The 15,528-nt window shown below is 28.6% G+C and overlaps 1 protein-coding gene across 1 annotated transcript in view; it reads left to right on the forward strand.

Annotated features, from left to right (window-relative positions):
• Positions 1-14,146, forward strand: part of LOC111633683 (sorting nexin-16-like) — a 36,557-nt gene extending 22,411 nt beyond the window's left edge. The window contains exons 4-8 of the mRNA XM_023378295.1: positions 6,500-6,589; positions 6,673-6,821; positions 13,032-13,172; positions 13,716-13,877; positions 13,947-14,146. Coding sequence (XP_023234063.1) covers positions 6,500-6,589; positions 6,673-6,821; positions 13,032-13,172; positions 13,716-13,877; positions 13,947-14,031 — 627 coding nt within the window. The 3' untranslated portion in view covers positions 14,032-14,146. The remainder of the gene's footprint in view (positions 1-6,499; positions 6,590-6,672; positions 6,822-13,031; positions 13,173-13,715; positions 13,878-13,946) is intronic.
• Positions 14,147-15,528: the final 1,382 nt, after the last annotated feature.

Below are 15,528 nucleotides of genomic sequence, written 5' to 3' on the forward strand. Positions count from 1 at the left end.
ATAAAAATACTAAAAAAAAAAAAAGAAAACATCATCAAGAACCTATATCCAAGGGTCTAATTTGACCGTCTTATTTCTCTCATCAACTGCTCAATTCACAATAGTTTATCCTGCGTCCTAAGTGGTAGTGCAGGACAAAAAGGAGTAATTAAAGAGACCTCTCCTAATTAACAACAATGCTCTTGCATCATATTCTGCAACTTCCTATTGAAAAAAAAATTGCATTTATATTCATTTAATTTCTCCTGTAAGTACGAGGAGTGTCATTTAGACTGGAAATTATGTTAAGGAGTCATAAGTCTCAATATATAATTCAAAAACGATTTAAAATCACCACATTAATAATAAGAAAATCTTGATTAAAAAAAAAGGGGGAGAGATCTTCTTGAGTAAGCCCCATTCTGGTAGCAAATTGCCACTTGCATTCCTGTTTGAATGAGACCAGATTCCCCACTCAAATCGCGCCAGCTCGGTTTGCCCTTCACAGCATAGGGCACGACAGCGAGTAGGGTAGAGACTTTACATCCCGGTACTTTCTACCTTGGGTCCGGGGACTTTCCCCAAAGCTATTCAAGGTCACAGAGGACCCGTCTGTTGCTTCGGCCGCAAGTCTAAGAAGATCTACATTATCAACCTTCTCACTAAAAATATATATATATTTTTTCTTAATGTAAAAAATGTTTTTTTTAATTCTGAAACAAATTAAAAATTAAAGATCACAAAATCAACAAATAAGAAAAATTAAATTTCACTAGTTATTTATAAAGTTATTTAATATTTGATAAATAGATTTAGGAAACATCTTCAATTGTACAATTACATTTACAATTAGAAATTTTAAATAACATTTACAATTAGAAATTTTGAATATGTTTCCGCAAAGATGTTTGAAGCACATTCAAATATGAAATGTAAAATAAAAATGAATTTGATTATGTATTTCCTCTAAAGGAAATCAAATATATTTAGTAACCTAAATATATTTCCTCTTTTTTTATGTGGGAAAGGCTGTATATTAAGTGGTGGTAATTACACAATGCTATTCATTATAATATGCAAATATAGTTACTGCATTGTCTATTTGTAATTTATGCAAGTAATGTTATTAAAAAATAACTCTTCAATTTTAAAGTAATTGTTAATTTTATTATATTATATGATCATAAATTGCATAATAAAAATTAATGATAGTTTTTTAAATTAATAATTTTACATTTATATATATATATATATATATATATATATATATAAATTATTTCAATAATAGAGATTTAATAATAATTTTTTCTTGAAAATATTTTTTAATGCATAATTTTTAGGGATTACAAACTGTTTTGTAATCCCTGAAAATGCAGTAATCCCTCCATTCACATGAATAATTGGTTTCAGGAAAACAGTGTAAATGAAGTGATGGAAAGTTGTTTCAAAACCAGGATTTTCAACCACAGTATTTATTATTATGGGATAGAGAAGTTTTAACTAAGGTTTATTTTTAAATATACGTGTACAGTACAGGTACACAAGAGAGTACTGGTAACAAAAAAAAAAAAAAAAAATTGTTGAATTATCATTTATTAACATTTCCATAAATTAGATTTATTCAAAATTTAAAAATCTTTCAATGGCATTAAAATTAATTTGCAAATGGAGGGATTACTGCAATTCCCAATATTTTTGTTTGTTAGTTAGTTCAGACTTTTGTTTAATTTATGGAAATTTTCCTGATTACTATAAATTTGTTTTAATTTATCAAATTCAAAATTTACAATAAAAAGNTTTTCCTTCTTCAATATATTTGATGTGTTTTACGGTGCCAAATAATTCATTGCATTACATTCACCACGCAATTATACTATTTAGATTTTACAAGAGATGGTTATTAATAACCCAAGGTTTCATTATGAAATTTTATTACAAGATAATACAAAACAATTTTCTATACAGTTTATTCTTAATATTTTCGTGATAAGCCTAAAACTTCTTAAATGTTTTTACAAATTATAGGGCTTTATAGAATTATAGTCCAAACAGATTTTACTGTCTCTATTTATTCAAAATTTTTAAAAACATAGTCTTTTAAGCTGTGTGTTGAAAATTTTAAATGATGTCATTAGCTTTTGTCTTTCTGGATTTAAGATTAGAAGCATGTTGCAGTATACCATTTCTATCAATATTAATTTAAGATTACAAATAAATACTAATCATTAAAAATTTCTCTATGAAATAGGGACTAAGAAAAGCGCACTGAAGTTTCGAAGAACCATTTTTACTGGAATAACCTTGTATATCCTGGCCTTGAATTTATCTCAGCTTACGCTTTATAATCATTTATATTATATTGTGTTTTTCCTTGTGAAGTAAGACGCAATTCAGCGTAAATTGTTAGATAGAAATCAAAAATTTAGTTTTTTATTTTTGTTTTTTTATAAATCTATCATTTCAAAGATAAATTTAATTTTCGTGTTTAAACTTAATTTATTTTCCTAACATTGCGGCAACATTCACTGACATTAAGATGTTTTTGTATGATTAGTATGACAAAATATTAATGAAATTATCTTGAAAAGGAGGATATTGCATACAAGGATAGTTTCGCTAGAATATAATACAGTTTATCATTTTATTTTACGTTTGTAATGAATAAATTATGTACTTGACCTTTTAAGTTTTGAGTTGACCAATTGTTTCATGTGTGTGATAACAATTGGTCAACTCAAGAAAAATGAAATGGCCTTTTACTTGAAATGACAATAAATGATAAAAAAATCAAAATTTTGTTTTTAATTTATTATTTTTGATAATTTCTAAAGCTAAAACTCACTAAAGTCAACCAAAAATTTATTTTTACCTGTTTTGTAGGATAGATATGACTACTATTACCGTATTTATTCGCATATAACACGAGGTTTTTATTAATTTTTCACTGCTTCAAAAATCTAGGTCATCCTATACGCGCGCGCAAAGGATTTTGCGTTTTTGCAATAATTTTTGTGGACCGTGTATTCGCATTTTTTACCGGATGCTCACCCTCTGGTGTTTAAAAACAAAAGTGTTTTATCTGGGTCGTTTGAATCGTTCTTGTGTATTGTCAGCAGTAAAGATGAATAGCAAAAGCAAAGCTTTTGAATTGAATTCCAAAATTACACGGGAGCCCGATATACGATTTAATTCATTCCCACGTGAAAACAGATGATTATTTGGACATCAGAATTCGAAGAAACTCATAAGTGTGGATTCGACTGTTAAGAATTGACAAAAAAGGTTCCCGACTGTCCAACTTTACGTGAACAAATGTCGATTTTACAAGATTTTTCCTTAAAGTTTAAAATGACGACAGTAATTTTTGCGGGACAATGTGTGCATTTACGTGCATTTGATAATTTATTTGCGATGAAATGAAATAAAATTAGAATTGTATTAATAAATCTAATTTTCTTTATTTTGATCTTTAAAGTCACACCTCGTCCTATATGCGAGTATATACGGTACTTGTACTGTACAATACTACATACTAGAAATCTATTAAATCGAATTTTAAAATTTCTGTTTATTTGACATGTACTCATTAATTACGCGCAAAATAGTTCAATTAATTAAAATTCGTTTGATTATTAAATTTATTCAAAAATATATCTTATCAAAATTTATTTTTTAACCTGAAAAGCTTAGCTAACGAGGAAAATTTAGCAGCAACATTTTTTTACTATTTACTGTTTATATAATTTCTCGCGATTCGTGTTAATTTGAATTTTAGGAGTTAAATTTAACTTAAAATTCTTAAACGCCATAGTAGGATTAGCATGGTGAATCGGCTTCAGTCAGATAATGGGATGAAAATTGGCAGAAGTAGGTATCAGTGAATGATTAACTATATCAAATATTTCACGAATTTTGAGATTACATACGAAAATGTACGTCCTTTTCTCGAAATATCACCGTTTCTTTGCGTCGAGTCGTAAAATTAAAAGAAAAAAATGAGGCATAACGAAGTGGTATAGGCTATATAAGAAAATTTTGGCGCGAAATTCAAATATTTGGATAGTTGGAAAATGCATTTTATTTAACCAGGATGAAAGTACAAAAAATGTATATTATTTAATGTGTAACATACATTGCTGAATTGGAATCGATATCATTTTTAATGGAAAATAAGATTTGATTATTTCTAATCATTGTTAAATAATGACAGCCAATAAAACGACGACTTAAGTAAGTTACAGTATATTCCTTTAAATTTTAATTCGTGAAGTGTTAATTAATAGATGGAAACGTAATAACTGTCAAAGTAATTATTTATACTATTCTAGAAACGTTACAAAATTACATTTCAAATAATTTATGCTGAATTTTTGAACAGCATTGTATTTTCTGTCTAACCTGAATCTACTCTACGCAATGCGGTGTAACAATGGAAAGAGACATGCAGGGACTAAACCCACATGTACCAAATTATATAATATTAATAAATTATTTAATTTATGCTATCATATTCATTAACTGTGCCAAATCAAACAGTACTGCAAAAATTACATGAAGTCTGCATGCATATAAATTGCACTTCAGATTCAAATCTGAATTTCGCGCCAAAAATTCATTATTGTGAATATAATACTGAATTTACAGTATTTTTTTTTTTACTTTTTCGTAATTAAATGCATTACTAAAAAAATATATCCACACCTTTAAAACGTTCTAAACATTTAGGTTTTGAAGCTTTTTTAATAAAATTAATTTTCTCACATGCTTGTATTAAAAATACTTTTGCATAAATAATAATTAGTTGTGTTTCTTGTAAAAACACTCACTTGAATTTTTACACCAATAATTGCATATTATTTTATTTAAGCAATATAATGAATATTTAATACTGTGTGTAATAAATATTTAATATTTATTTGTACTTTTTTTTATCGTATTTGGTTCAACAAATAATAATAAATAAAGATGGAAAGATTTAATCGTACTTGTTTAACTTTTGATGAATTTGAGTTGATAATTTTGAATCCATTGCACAGTACTACATAGGACCAACAGAAAACAAAGCATGTGCCACAGATTACTTTCAGATGTATATATGTGAGGACAGGTGGCATATGCATGTATGACATCTGCAGACACCAATGCCTACAATTTTTATTTGACTGTTTTTAATACAAACAGAACATTTTTGGATAGAAACAGCCAAATATGGGACATTCTGGAAAAAAATTTTCTAATTGGGACATATAGCAACTCTACACCTGAAAGAGCTTTTTTTTTCCATATCCATTGTGGGTTTGACCAGGTCCATAAGGAGGTAGCCAAGTGGTGAAGGATGGGGCCCAACTTATCCAGGATCCCTCTTATTACCTCTCAAAATATTCCTGGAATTGTTTGCTCAGATTTGATTCCTGGTTCCCCAGCACTGTAGGCTGATGCCTTAATCACCTCAGCCATCTTGCCTTCCATTCCTGCTAATAATCAATAAATTACTAATACATTTATTGCAACATGTAATAAATGCATGGTTTTTTTTACAGAAAGAGTATATTCTATTATACATAAAAATTTTCAAGTGTAAATGATTTCATGCAGTCATTTCACCTATACTGTGATATGTATGCTCCAAAAAGTTGCTGCATTATAAAATTTTACTCAATGAAAATATCAGGGTTTATGGGGAAAATGAAGTTGGTGTAAAATACTCAAAACCAGGACAGTTTTTCAAAATGTTTAAATATTCAGGAAAATCTTGAAATAATAAAGCTTTTCTTTATACAAATCCAAGTAGTGAATGAAAATCAAAATCATTTCTGGGATGCTGTATTAAGTATTTAGATACTTCTCTTGATAAGGTATTAAGACTCAACAGACAATTGCAATACAAACTCATAGTGCAATGTTAAACTTGAATAAGTGCAATAGTACAAACTTGAGTAAATTGGGTAAGAGATGAGATATGCATTCTTATGAAATGACCTCATGCTAGTCGTCATCTGATCTAACTATGAATACATCATAATTGTTTCCAGCTGTTTTTCTATAAAGTAATTTAAATCAATTAAAACAGTTTTATCTTTTTAATCAAAGCATATTTATTTTTTTAATTATTCTTCATAGACTTATAATAATAAATATAATATACATAGTAAATGTAATAGAAAATTATAAGTCTAAATTGATTCTTAGATTATGATTGAATCAGGAATGTAACATTTTACTTGCTATCAAAACAAATAAGAATACAAATTTCAAAATTATTATATGAAATATGGAAGAAATAACAGTGCCCTTACTGGTAGTATAGTATATTTTTTAATTATAAGAAAATACTTTATCAAGAAATTTCCTGACAAATTGCACCAACTGTTTTATTAATTTTGTATTTAATTTGTAACAAACTATTTTAATTTTACTTATTTCATTTTGCTGAAATGTATTCAACATTTTTAACTGTAAACATTAAAAAAATATTAACTGAAATACTGAAAACTGGAAATAAACTACTATATTTATTTAGGTTTTCAAAATTCAAGTAGAACATAGAACAACAGGAAATAGCTGGTTTGTATTTCGAAGATATACCGATTTTGTTCGTCTTCATAGAAAGGTAATTTTAAATTTTTTCTTGATTTAAATTCTCTAGATTATCAGTGTGAAAAATTATTCTAAATTTTTTTTATTTTTATTTAGTTGAAAGAGTTATTCCCTTCTATCCATTTTGCTCTTCCACCTAAAAAATGGCTAGGAGATAATTTTAGTCCTCGTTTTCTTGAAGATCGATTACATGGATTGCAAAATTTTGTTAAAAATATACTGACACATAAAGATGTGAGAAACAGGTATGTAGTGATAAAATTTATGTTAAAAATAATTTAAGAATATATGGAATGAAGTATTTTAAGAAATTTCAAAGATTACCATAACAGTGTATAGTAATTAAAAAAAAGTATAGTATTGTTAAATTAAATATTTTGAATTTTAGTGTTAATTTAAAAANTTTTAATATAATAAAGACAATGTCTTTATTCTGCTTCTCACATCATGTTGTCGTGGTGAATCAGAATTTTACAGTTAGTCAAATAGAGTAATAAATTACTTCATATTAAATTGATAAAATGTTAATAGTTTGAAATAATTGTTGTAAATAAATGCAAATCATCCTTAGTATTAAAAAGTAATTAGAATGCTTACATGCATATACTGATAATTTTTAAATATCAAAAATTAATAAAAATTTGAATGACAAATTACCCACTCTAATTTATCTAACCAACTGCATTTCATACTGATTTTTTAAAGAATGTGAAGAAAGATTGAAATAAATCTTGCAAAAATGTTCAAATATAATATTTACTTTATTATTTTTAATATATTACAGAACTAAATTACATAGAACTAAATTACATAGAAACTAAAGAATTACATAGAACTAAATTTTTCTTTTTGTTTACAGGTTTTCATTTTTTTTATCTTAACAACAATGATATTTATCTGGTATAGTTAAAGTGATTTTATTGTAAAAAAAAATTAAACTACCTAAGCCTGATAATCAAGTTTTGTTAATCCAAAGTGATTCCAACTAAATATTGGGAGTATTTGAATGCAAGAATTGAGAACTATTCTAGTGCAAAAGGTTTTCATTGTTCCCAAGAATTTGTACAAGGTATTGTTTGCACTATAATGAACAAGCCAATTTGAGTTCCAAAAACTAGTCTGTCTTTGCTGACAAACATTTTAATCACATTCCAGTAATACAGAGAGAGAACAAGTTATTTTGTGATGTGATTTATTACTCCAGGAATTTAAATACTGTAATTATCCATGTTAATTGACTTGTTTTAGAATACTCAGTAGTTAGTAACAAAATAGTACAGTGTACAAGACAAACAGCATTATATATGACCCCATTTTCATTGTTTTCATCACACTATGTAATTGATCAGCTGATTTCATGTTTTTTGCCTTCCAACTCTTTGTCTTGCTGCCTTGAGAATTGCCCAAAATCCTTGATTGGCCTAGTTTCTGGCATGTTTACAGATCTATCTTTTGATGAAGGTGATGTTTTCTTATTGCAGAAATCCAATATTGTTTTGATATAGTGCAGGCATGGCCAACATATGGCCTGTCTAATGAATTTATGTGGCCCGCGATTAGCTACTCAAGTCCGAATAGCTCAGCAAAAAATTCTGACACCTAAATAAAAAAAAAGTTCAACAACTCACTGTGTGTTTAGAGTTAACACTGCATTACAAATCTCTTAAGTACGGCATAGAATGTTGATAAAGCATGATAATGTGAAAAATGTATCTGTAATCTCTATGTACAATTTAGTCTCTATGGGGTGACACCACAATGAGATCTTGCACCACCTCAAAATCTTCCTAGGGTAGCCTCTGGTTCGGCCAGTGAAAAAAGTTTTCTTTCCAATTTGGCCCTGGGGGCAAAAACTGTTGCCCACCCTTGAAATAGTGGGAACTTGCCCAATTTGGACAGAAGACATTCAAAAGAACTATTCTCAAGAAGAATGTAAGAAATCAGGTGATATCATATACATTCACAAATATTGTTGGGGATGATAGCAAAACTTGATTTTCTGATTATGGCTTGACTCAATCCTTTCATTCTGACTGCAATCAAAACCAAAACATTGCCCTCAAATTTCCCTTGGAAAACTTTACATTGGCAGGTGTAGAGGAGATTATCATTGGTATAAAATTCACCATCTTGTTGCACCAAGTGGGAGAGGATAAAGTAAGATTCATCTTCCAAAATTAAGAACTTTTCAGAGAACTTTGCATATCCAATGTGCAGAGGGTTATTGTGAAATATCCATTGATCTTTGTGTAAAGACATCGAAGACAATGACAAGTTCCATTGACTCCATGAGGCTTAAGACAAAAACAGCAGGTGATTCCAGAGAAAGATCCTCTTCAATCTTATGTTATATGTTAAAAAAAAAAAGTTCAAATGTGTGTGTATATGGTTTGTTCTTACTAAATACAGTCTTAATGGTTAAAGTCTGAAAGCAACTATATATAGCAACTAAATATATATATGTTGCAGTCAAAACCAGTTTTTAGTTAGGACATGTTTTAACTAGTTGAAACTANTTAAAAAAATTACTTAAAGAAGAAAGCCCATGGAAAAACAAGGCAAATGCTTTCTACACCAAATCATTGGTGGGAAACTGTTTTAAAATAAACAATTTCCAACAAATGATTTGGAACATTAGATACTTAGATCACCGAATAAATCCAGCGATCCAACATTCGGTTTTTGGCCGTATTCCAAAATAGGACACAACTTGATATTTATATCTTAAAATTCCAGTTTTTCTAGTCTGTAGAAATAATAAAAATACTAAAAAAAAAAAAAGAAAACATCATCAAGAACCTATATCCAAGGGTCTAATTTGACCGTCTTATTTCTCTCATCAACTGCTCAATTCACAATAGTTTATCCTGCGTCCTAAGTGGTAGTGCAGGACAAAAAGGAGTAATTAAAGAGACCTCTCCTAATTAACAACAATGCTCTTGCATCATATTCTGCAACTTCCTATTGAAAAAAAAATTGCATTTATATTCATTTAATTTCTCCTGTAAGTACGAGGAGTGTCATTTAGACTGGAAATTATGTTAAGGAGTCATAAGTCTCAATATATAATTCAAAAACGATTTAAAATCACCACATTAATAATAAAAAAATCTTGATTAAAAAAAAAAGGGGGGAGAGATCTTCTTGAGTAAGCCCCATTCTGGTAGCAAATTGCCACTTGCATTCCTGTTTGAATGAGACCAGATTCCCCACTCAAATCGCGCCAGCTCGGTTTGCCCTTCACAGCATAGGGCACGACAGCGAGTAGGGTAGAGACTTTACATCCCGGTACTTTCTACCTTGGGTCCGGGGACTTTCCCCAAAGCTATTCAAGGTCACAGAGGACCCGTCTGTTGCTTCGGCCGCAAGTCTAAGAAGATCTACATTATCAACCTTCTCCGTTCGCCGCTTATATGTGCTATTTCTAAACCGAATCGTTATCTAAGGTGTTACTGTAATAAATCTTTATTAAAACGGAATGAGTGCAATTTCATTCGATGTTTTCAATACGTTCTAAATTAAATCTAATAAGTCCGTCGATTTACTAAGAACGAGTGATTTACTTTACAATTTTTCTTGCGTATTGTAAAAAAATGACGATTTTAGTAGTAGTTGTGAAACCTTCTACTAGATGGCGCTACATTGGCGTCGATGGAATATAATTTGACGGCGCTCTTGGACTAGTTACGTTATATTAAAATGAAAATGAGTAAATCACGTGGATTAATTAGAACACGTAGAACATATTTTAGAACAGACTTTCGTGTGTTTTATCACTCATTTACGAACGCTATCGTTAATCTAATACGAAATTAAAATAGTAAATTATCCTTGGCGTCAAATTCCTGTGGGACCACCTGCAAGTGTTGACGTTAACTTAGGAAGTTTTTACTGAGAGAGAAATGCATAGCAAAATATTACCATATCTACTTCATTATGAGATGAATTGTTCTTTTTATTCTTAGAATCATAAACGAAAATGTCAAATTAATCATCAAATAAGATAACTTTTATATATGAAAGTCTTTATATTTTTAAAAAATCTATCGTAAAAAAACTGACGGTTTTTTCTAAAGCAGGTTGTCAATGTATTCATCTAATTTATATCAATACAAGTTAAAGTTAGAGTTACAATATGTGTATTTTAAAGGTCATGTCTGTAGTGTAATTAGAAAAAATAAAGAAAGTCCATACTTTTCAACTGATTGTGCAGTTAATAGTTAAATCATAATCAGTTAGATTTAAATCTGACAAAAAGTGTTAAATTTTTGATAATTATTATTGTATTTGTTGGCTACGTACCAATATTGTATAAGCAAATGTAACAACTCTTGCTTAGAGAACATGTGCACATTTACAAGGATTTTTTAAAATTCTTTAGCATTTATTGTCTAAGTGGTAAAACAGTTTTCTTATTTTTAAAATTGCATTCTGTACCCCAAAAGAAAGTGTAAATTGAAATTATATTATATGCCTATATTTTACTAGATTGAAAAATATGAATAAATTCCTTTTATTTTGTCTGCTGTCTGAGTACTTTTAATGCAAATCTGTCCATATTTTGCCTTCAACTATTACGGTAACCCTATTAATGTCTCCAGAATTTTTTTCAGTTTGAATAAATCAATGGAGATAGTCAATAGCAAATCTTGAAGTAGGCACTGCTGTTTCATATCACTGTCACTTCTTTGATCGTCATTACTTTTTAAAATCTAAATACATGTGTATTTCATGTACGGGTACATATAAAATTAAGTTTGTACATTTTACAAACAAAAACCTGTAATGTAAAAGAATATACACAAGTTTTGTAAAATACATTTGTAACCAAAAAACTTTAAATGTCTACATATCCTGAAATTTTGAATATGGAAATGAAGTAAATATTTTTATATTTTGTTAAAACTTTCAGAAACAGCAGTATTAGTAATTCTTGTAGGTGAGTGAAAATGACCTTTTACATTAACCAATATTACTATACTATACATATTAACCTTTTTCTCTAGTCAAAAATTAAGATAAATCCAGTTAATGGTTATCATAAGTAGTGTTATATGCTAAAGTATTAGGATTTCTGTTGGGACAGACATCAAAAATTGGTGGTGATAAACAATAGTTTAGGATCTGTTGTAACTGGAAATCATTTTGTAGCCATATCTTGCAAAAATATCAATAAATTATACTGCTGTTATATATAACAGTATAATTTATACCCATATATACAGTAATTATATTTATAATATATATATAATGTACATGGGTTGAAATTTTTTATTTGCTTATTTACTGTTGTTATCATGCAGCTAAGCAATAAAACAGAATTTTAAACTGAAATTTTATATGTAATTTTATGACAATTTTTTAAAATGATATATGCTGCAGGGCTGTCTGCAGAAACAACAGTTTATATATACAGCAGAGCTGTTAGCAATTTTTATGGCTCTCCAACATGTACAGTACAAAAACACAACCATAGACAGACTAGAATATATATAGATTCACTCAGTGCACTACAGGCAATTAACAGCTGTAGGATAACAGACCATCCAACACTCAACCAGCATACAATACCTACTCCAATGTAAAACATGCAGGAAATACAATAGCCTTCTACTGGCTGCCTGGACTCCAAGGAAGACTTCAAGGAAATGAAAATGCAGACAAACTCACAAAACAAGACAACAGAAACCAAGCATGAACTTTCAGACCATACTATAAAGACTTATCCAGCTGTATCAACAAGTACACATACAACAAATGGCAAGAGGACTGGAACAAACAACTCAACAATAAATTACACCCCATTAAACCAGAGTTAATAAAATGGACAACCAGCCACCAGGAAAACCAGAAAGAAGAAATTGTACTTGTCTGTCTGAAAACTGGACACAAGATTAACACATTGGGTATCCTTTGATAATAGATAGTTATCGATATGCTCAACATGTCAAACCCCCACTTACTCTCTGACATATATTAATGATGTACCCTCGGTATAAAACAGCCAGGGTGTGATACCATTGACAACATATATCTTTATATGACCAAGCTCTATGGAATATACTAGATGATAATAGACAAATTCAACCTACAATGGCATATCTGAATGCAATAAACCTATATATAGAACTCTAGAACATACATACATACATACATACATACATACATATTAAAAACCTGGCACTCTTTGGCATGCCTAGGCCCTTGTGCCACAAACTTCAACTCCAACCAACCTAAAATAATATCTGCTATTTTGCCAAAGAGTATTTAAATCAAAATTATAAAGTAAATAAATTTACATTATATATTAAGATTTTAAACAATGTTTTTAATAACTAATATAGTAACCATACACTGGTATATCAATAAATTTCTGATTACTTCTGCATAGAAAAATAGAAAACCTTTTTTAAATACACAATTTTATATACATCCAATTTTTAATATTAAATTTTTCAGGCTCAATGTGAAAATTTAGAGGAGGAAGTGTTTCGTTTACAGCAACAGCTAAAAGATAAAGATTCTGAAATTGAACAACTTCGTGAAGAAGTAGGAATGTTAAAATCACAACAAGATGCTTTGCTCAATTCCCTAAGGTAAAAATAAATTTCTTTTTATTGATAGATGTATTAATATCTAAAAATGAAATTGCAAAATTAGTTTTATTTACACATATATTAAATTTTTTTCAAATAACTTGTAGACCATAGGTTCTTAATCTTTTTGTTCCATGGTCTCCTTTCTAGTCAGATAAATGTCATGGACATCAAATTGGAATAAATGCATTACATAAAATTATAAATAGTAATAAATTTACTTCTTAACAGAATAATTAACAATTTCACACAATAACATAAAATTAAGTTGATTTTTATCTTTCCATCTTAAGGCAACAAACCCCTGGTTAAGAAACACTGCTCTAGAACGTTAATTTAATAATAATAATTGATTTATTCAGTATATTACTGAAATCTTTCCTAAACATCTGCTAAAATATTTAAAACACTTTCAATTTTTAATGATTTTTATTCTATTAGAAATGCAAACCTATTTTCATTTCATTACCTGATAACTAATTCTTATTTCATCAATGATTGATAATGTTTTAAAGATTCATTTTAATGTTACATACTTTTCAGATTAGAATGTGCTTTAACAGCTTATGCTCAATCACGAAATCCTAAGTCACCAAAATGCTCAGAAAATAGTCCATCTCATTGTTTGAGAGAAGCAAAGATTCCAAATTCGATTCATCAATATGCTACTGAGCTTCAAAATCTTAGTAGATCTCTAGCACAAATGTGAGCTTATTTACATTTTTTTAAATGCTATTAACTTGAATTTGTCTTACAATTTTTTTTTTTAAATAGGAATCATAAAACCTGTTTAATGCCAAATAATGACATTGAAGATACTACTCAAGTAAATGGATTAAATCATGATGACAAAAAGTAAAAGCTTTGTTAACAATAAACATTTTTATATCAGTTTTAAATAATAACAGAAATTATAATATACAATCAATAAATCTTTGAAAAAGATATAAATAAATATCAATAAATTTACTGAATAATTATGCTTNAAAATAACTTTCTATTTTTTTATTTTGCAACATTAAATACTCATCAGTATTAAGGTAGATTGATAGAAATTGATTTTGTATTTACTAAAACTGTATAGCTTGAAATACTGTGTACAAAATGGCTCAACTCTAATACTCATTATGTAAATTCACTTTATAACAAAAGCCAGATATGTTAAGATTTACCATGATTTATAAAGTTAAATACAGTAAAACCTGTCTATGGCGACCACCCACGGTTCCTTCAAAAAGTGGTCTTTTAGACAGGTGGTCGTTTAATACAGGTAACTTATTATGTAAATTGAAAATTCCGGGCCAGAAATTTTTGCCCGTTTTGACAGGTGCCCGTCCAATGCAGGTGGTCGCCTAAGCAGTTTTCACTGTATTTGTATTTTCATATTAAACAGTATTTGAACACTTATTAATAAAATTGGCAATCTAAAGATCATATTTTTTATTTAACTGTGTACTTCACTTGAAATATGCATCCACTTGCATACAAATATATTTTATTATTAATGTCAGTTTATCATATTTAACCCATAACCTCTGTTGTGCAGTCTGAAACTGCTAGACATTTTTATTGTTGTAGGATTTGTCACTAGTATAAAAAGTTAAAGCTTACTGTTTTGTGTACTTTTAAGTTAGTATGTGCTATGCAGTTAAGTAGTGTGCTTGCTATTTCTAGACCCATAGTTTATTTTCATAAATTTAAAATTTAGGACAGTCTGAGAGACAGCACCATAATGTGAATGTAATGTGTTTTCATGTCTAAAATAGCTTTTTTTGTAGAACTTTTAAATCAGTTTGATATGGGGATCAAATTATGAGAAATGTCTTTTCAAGTGGTATGAAGCATCTTGTGCTGATATAAGTGAAATTAGCATCATTCTTACAATTAATTTTAAAGGCCAGTCATTCTCTCATGACACTAACAGTGAAATATGTGAACTTGAGTGTATTAGAGAATCAGTACTGGTTGATTTACAAAAGTCTAAGATGTTGTAAGAAGCTAATGTGTGTTGAATGAACAACAAAATTCTAAAAATTGCAGTTTCAAACTTTATTTAATAAATTAATGGTTGCTAAACCATTTAATTCCAATATTACTCTACAATAAATAGTATATTTTATTCAAAACAATTACTTGTCATATATATTCAACATACCAAAGTTGTTGTAAGTTTAAAATTTCAAAAATTTTGTATTTGAAGAAATTTTTAATTGGCATTATGAAAAGGGAGAGATTTGATTTTGTTAATATTTACATATACTGATTTTAAAAAATACTGATTCAAAACTTTGAACTAAATTTATGGAAATAATAGTTCAATAAAAATTCTAAAAAACATTTCCTAGATAAATACAGT

This window comes from Centruroides sculpturatus, unplaced genomic scaffold (assembly GCF_000671375.1).
Source record: "Centruroides sculpturatus isolate CEXI.00-Female unplaced genomic scaffold, Cexi_2.0 scaffold871, whole genome shotgun sequence".
Taxonomy (NCBI): Eukaryota; Metazoa; Arthropoda; class Arachnida; order Scorpiones; family Buthidae; genus Centruroides; species Centruroides sculpturatus.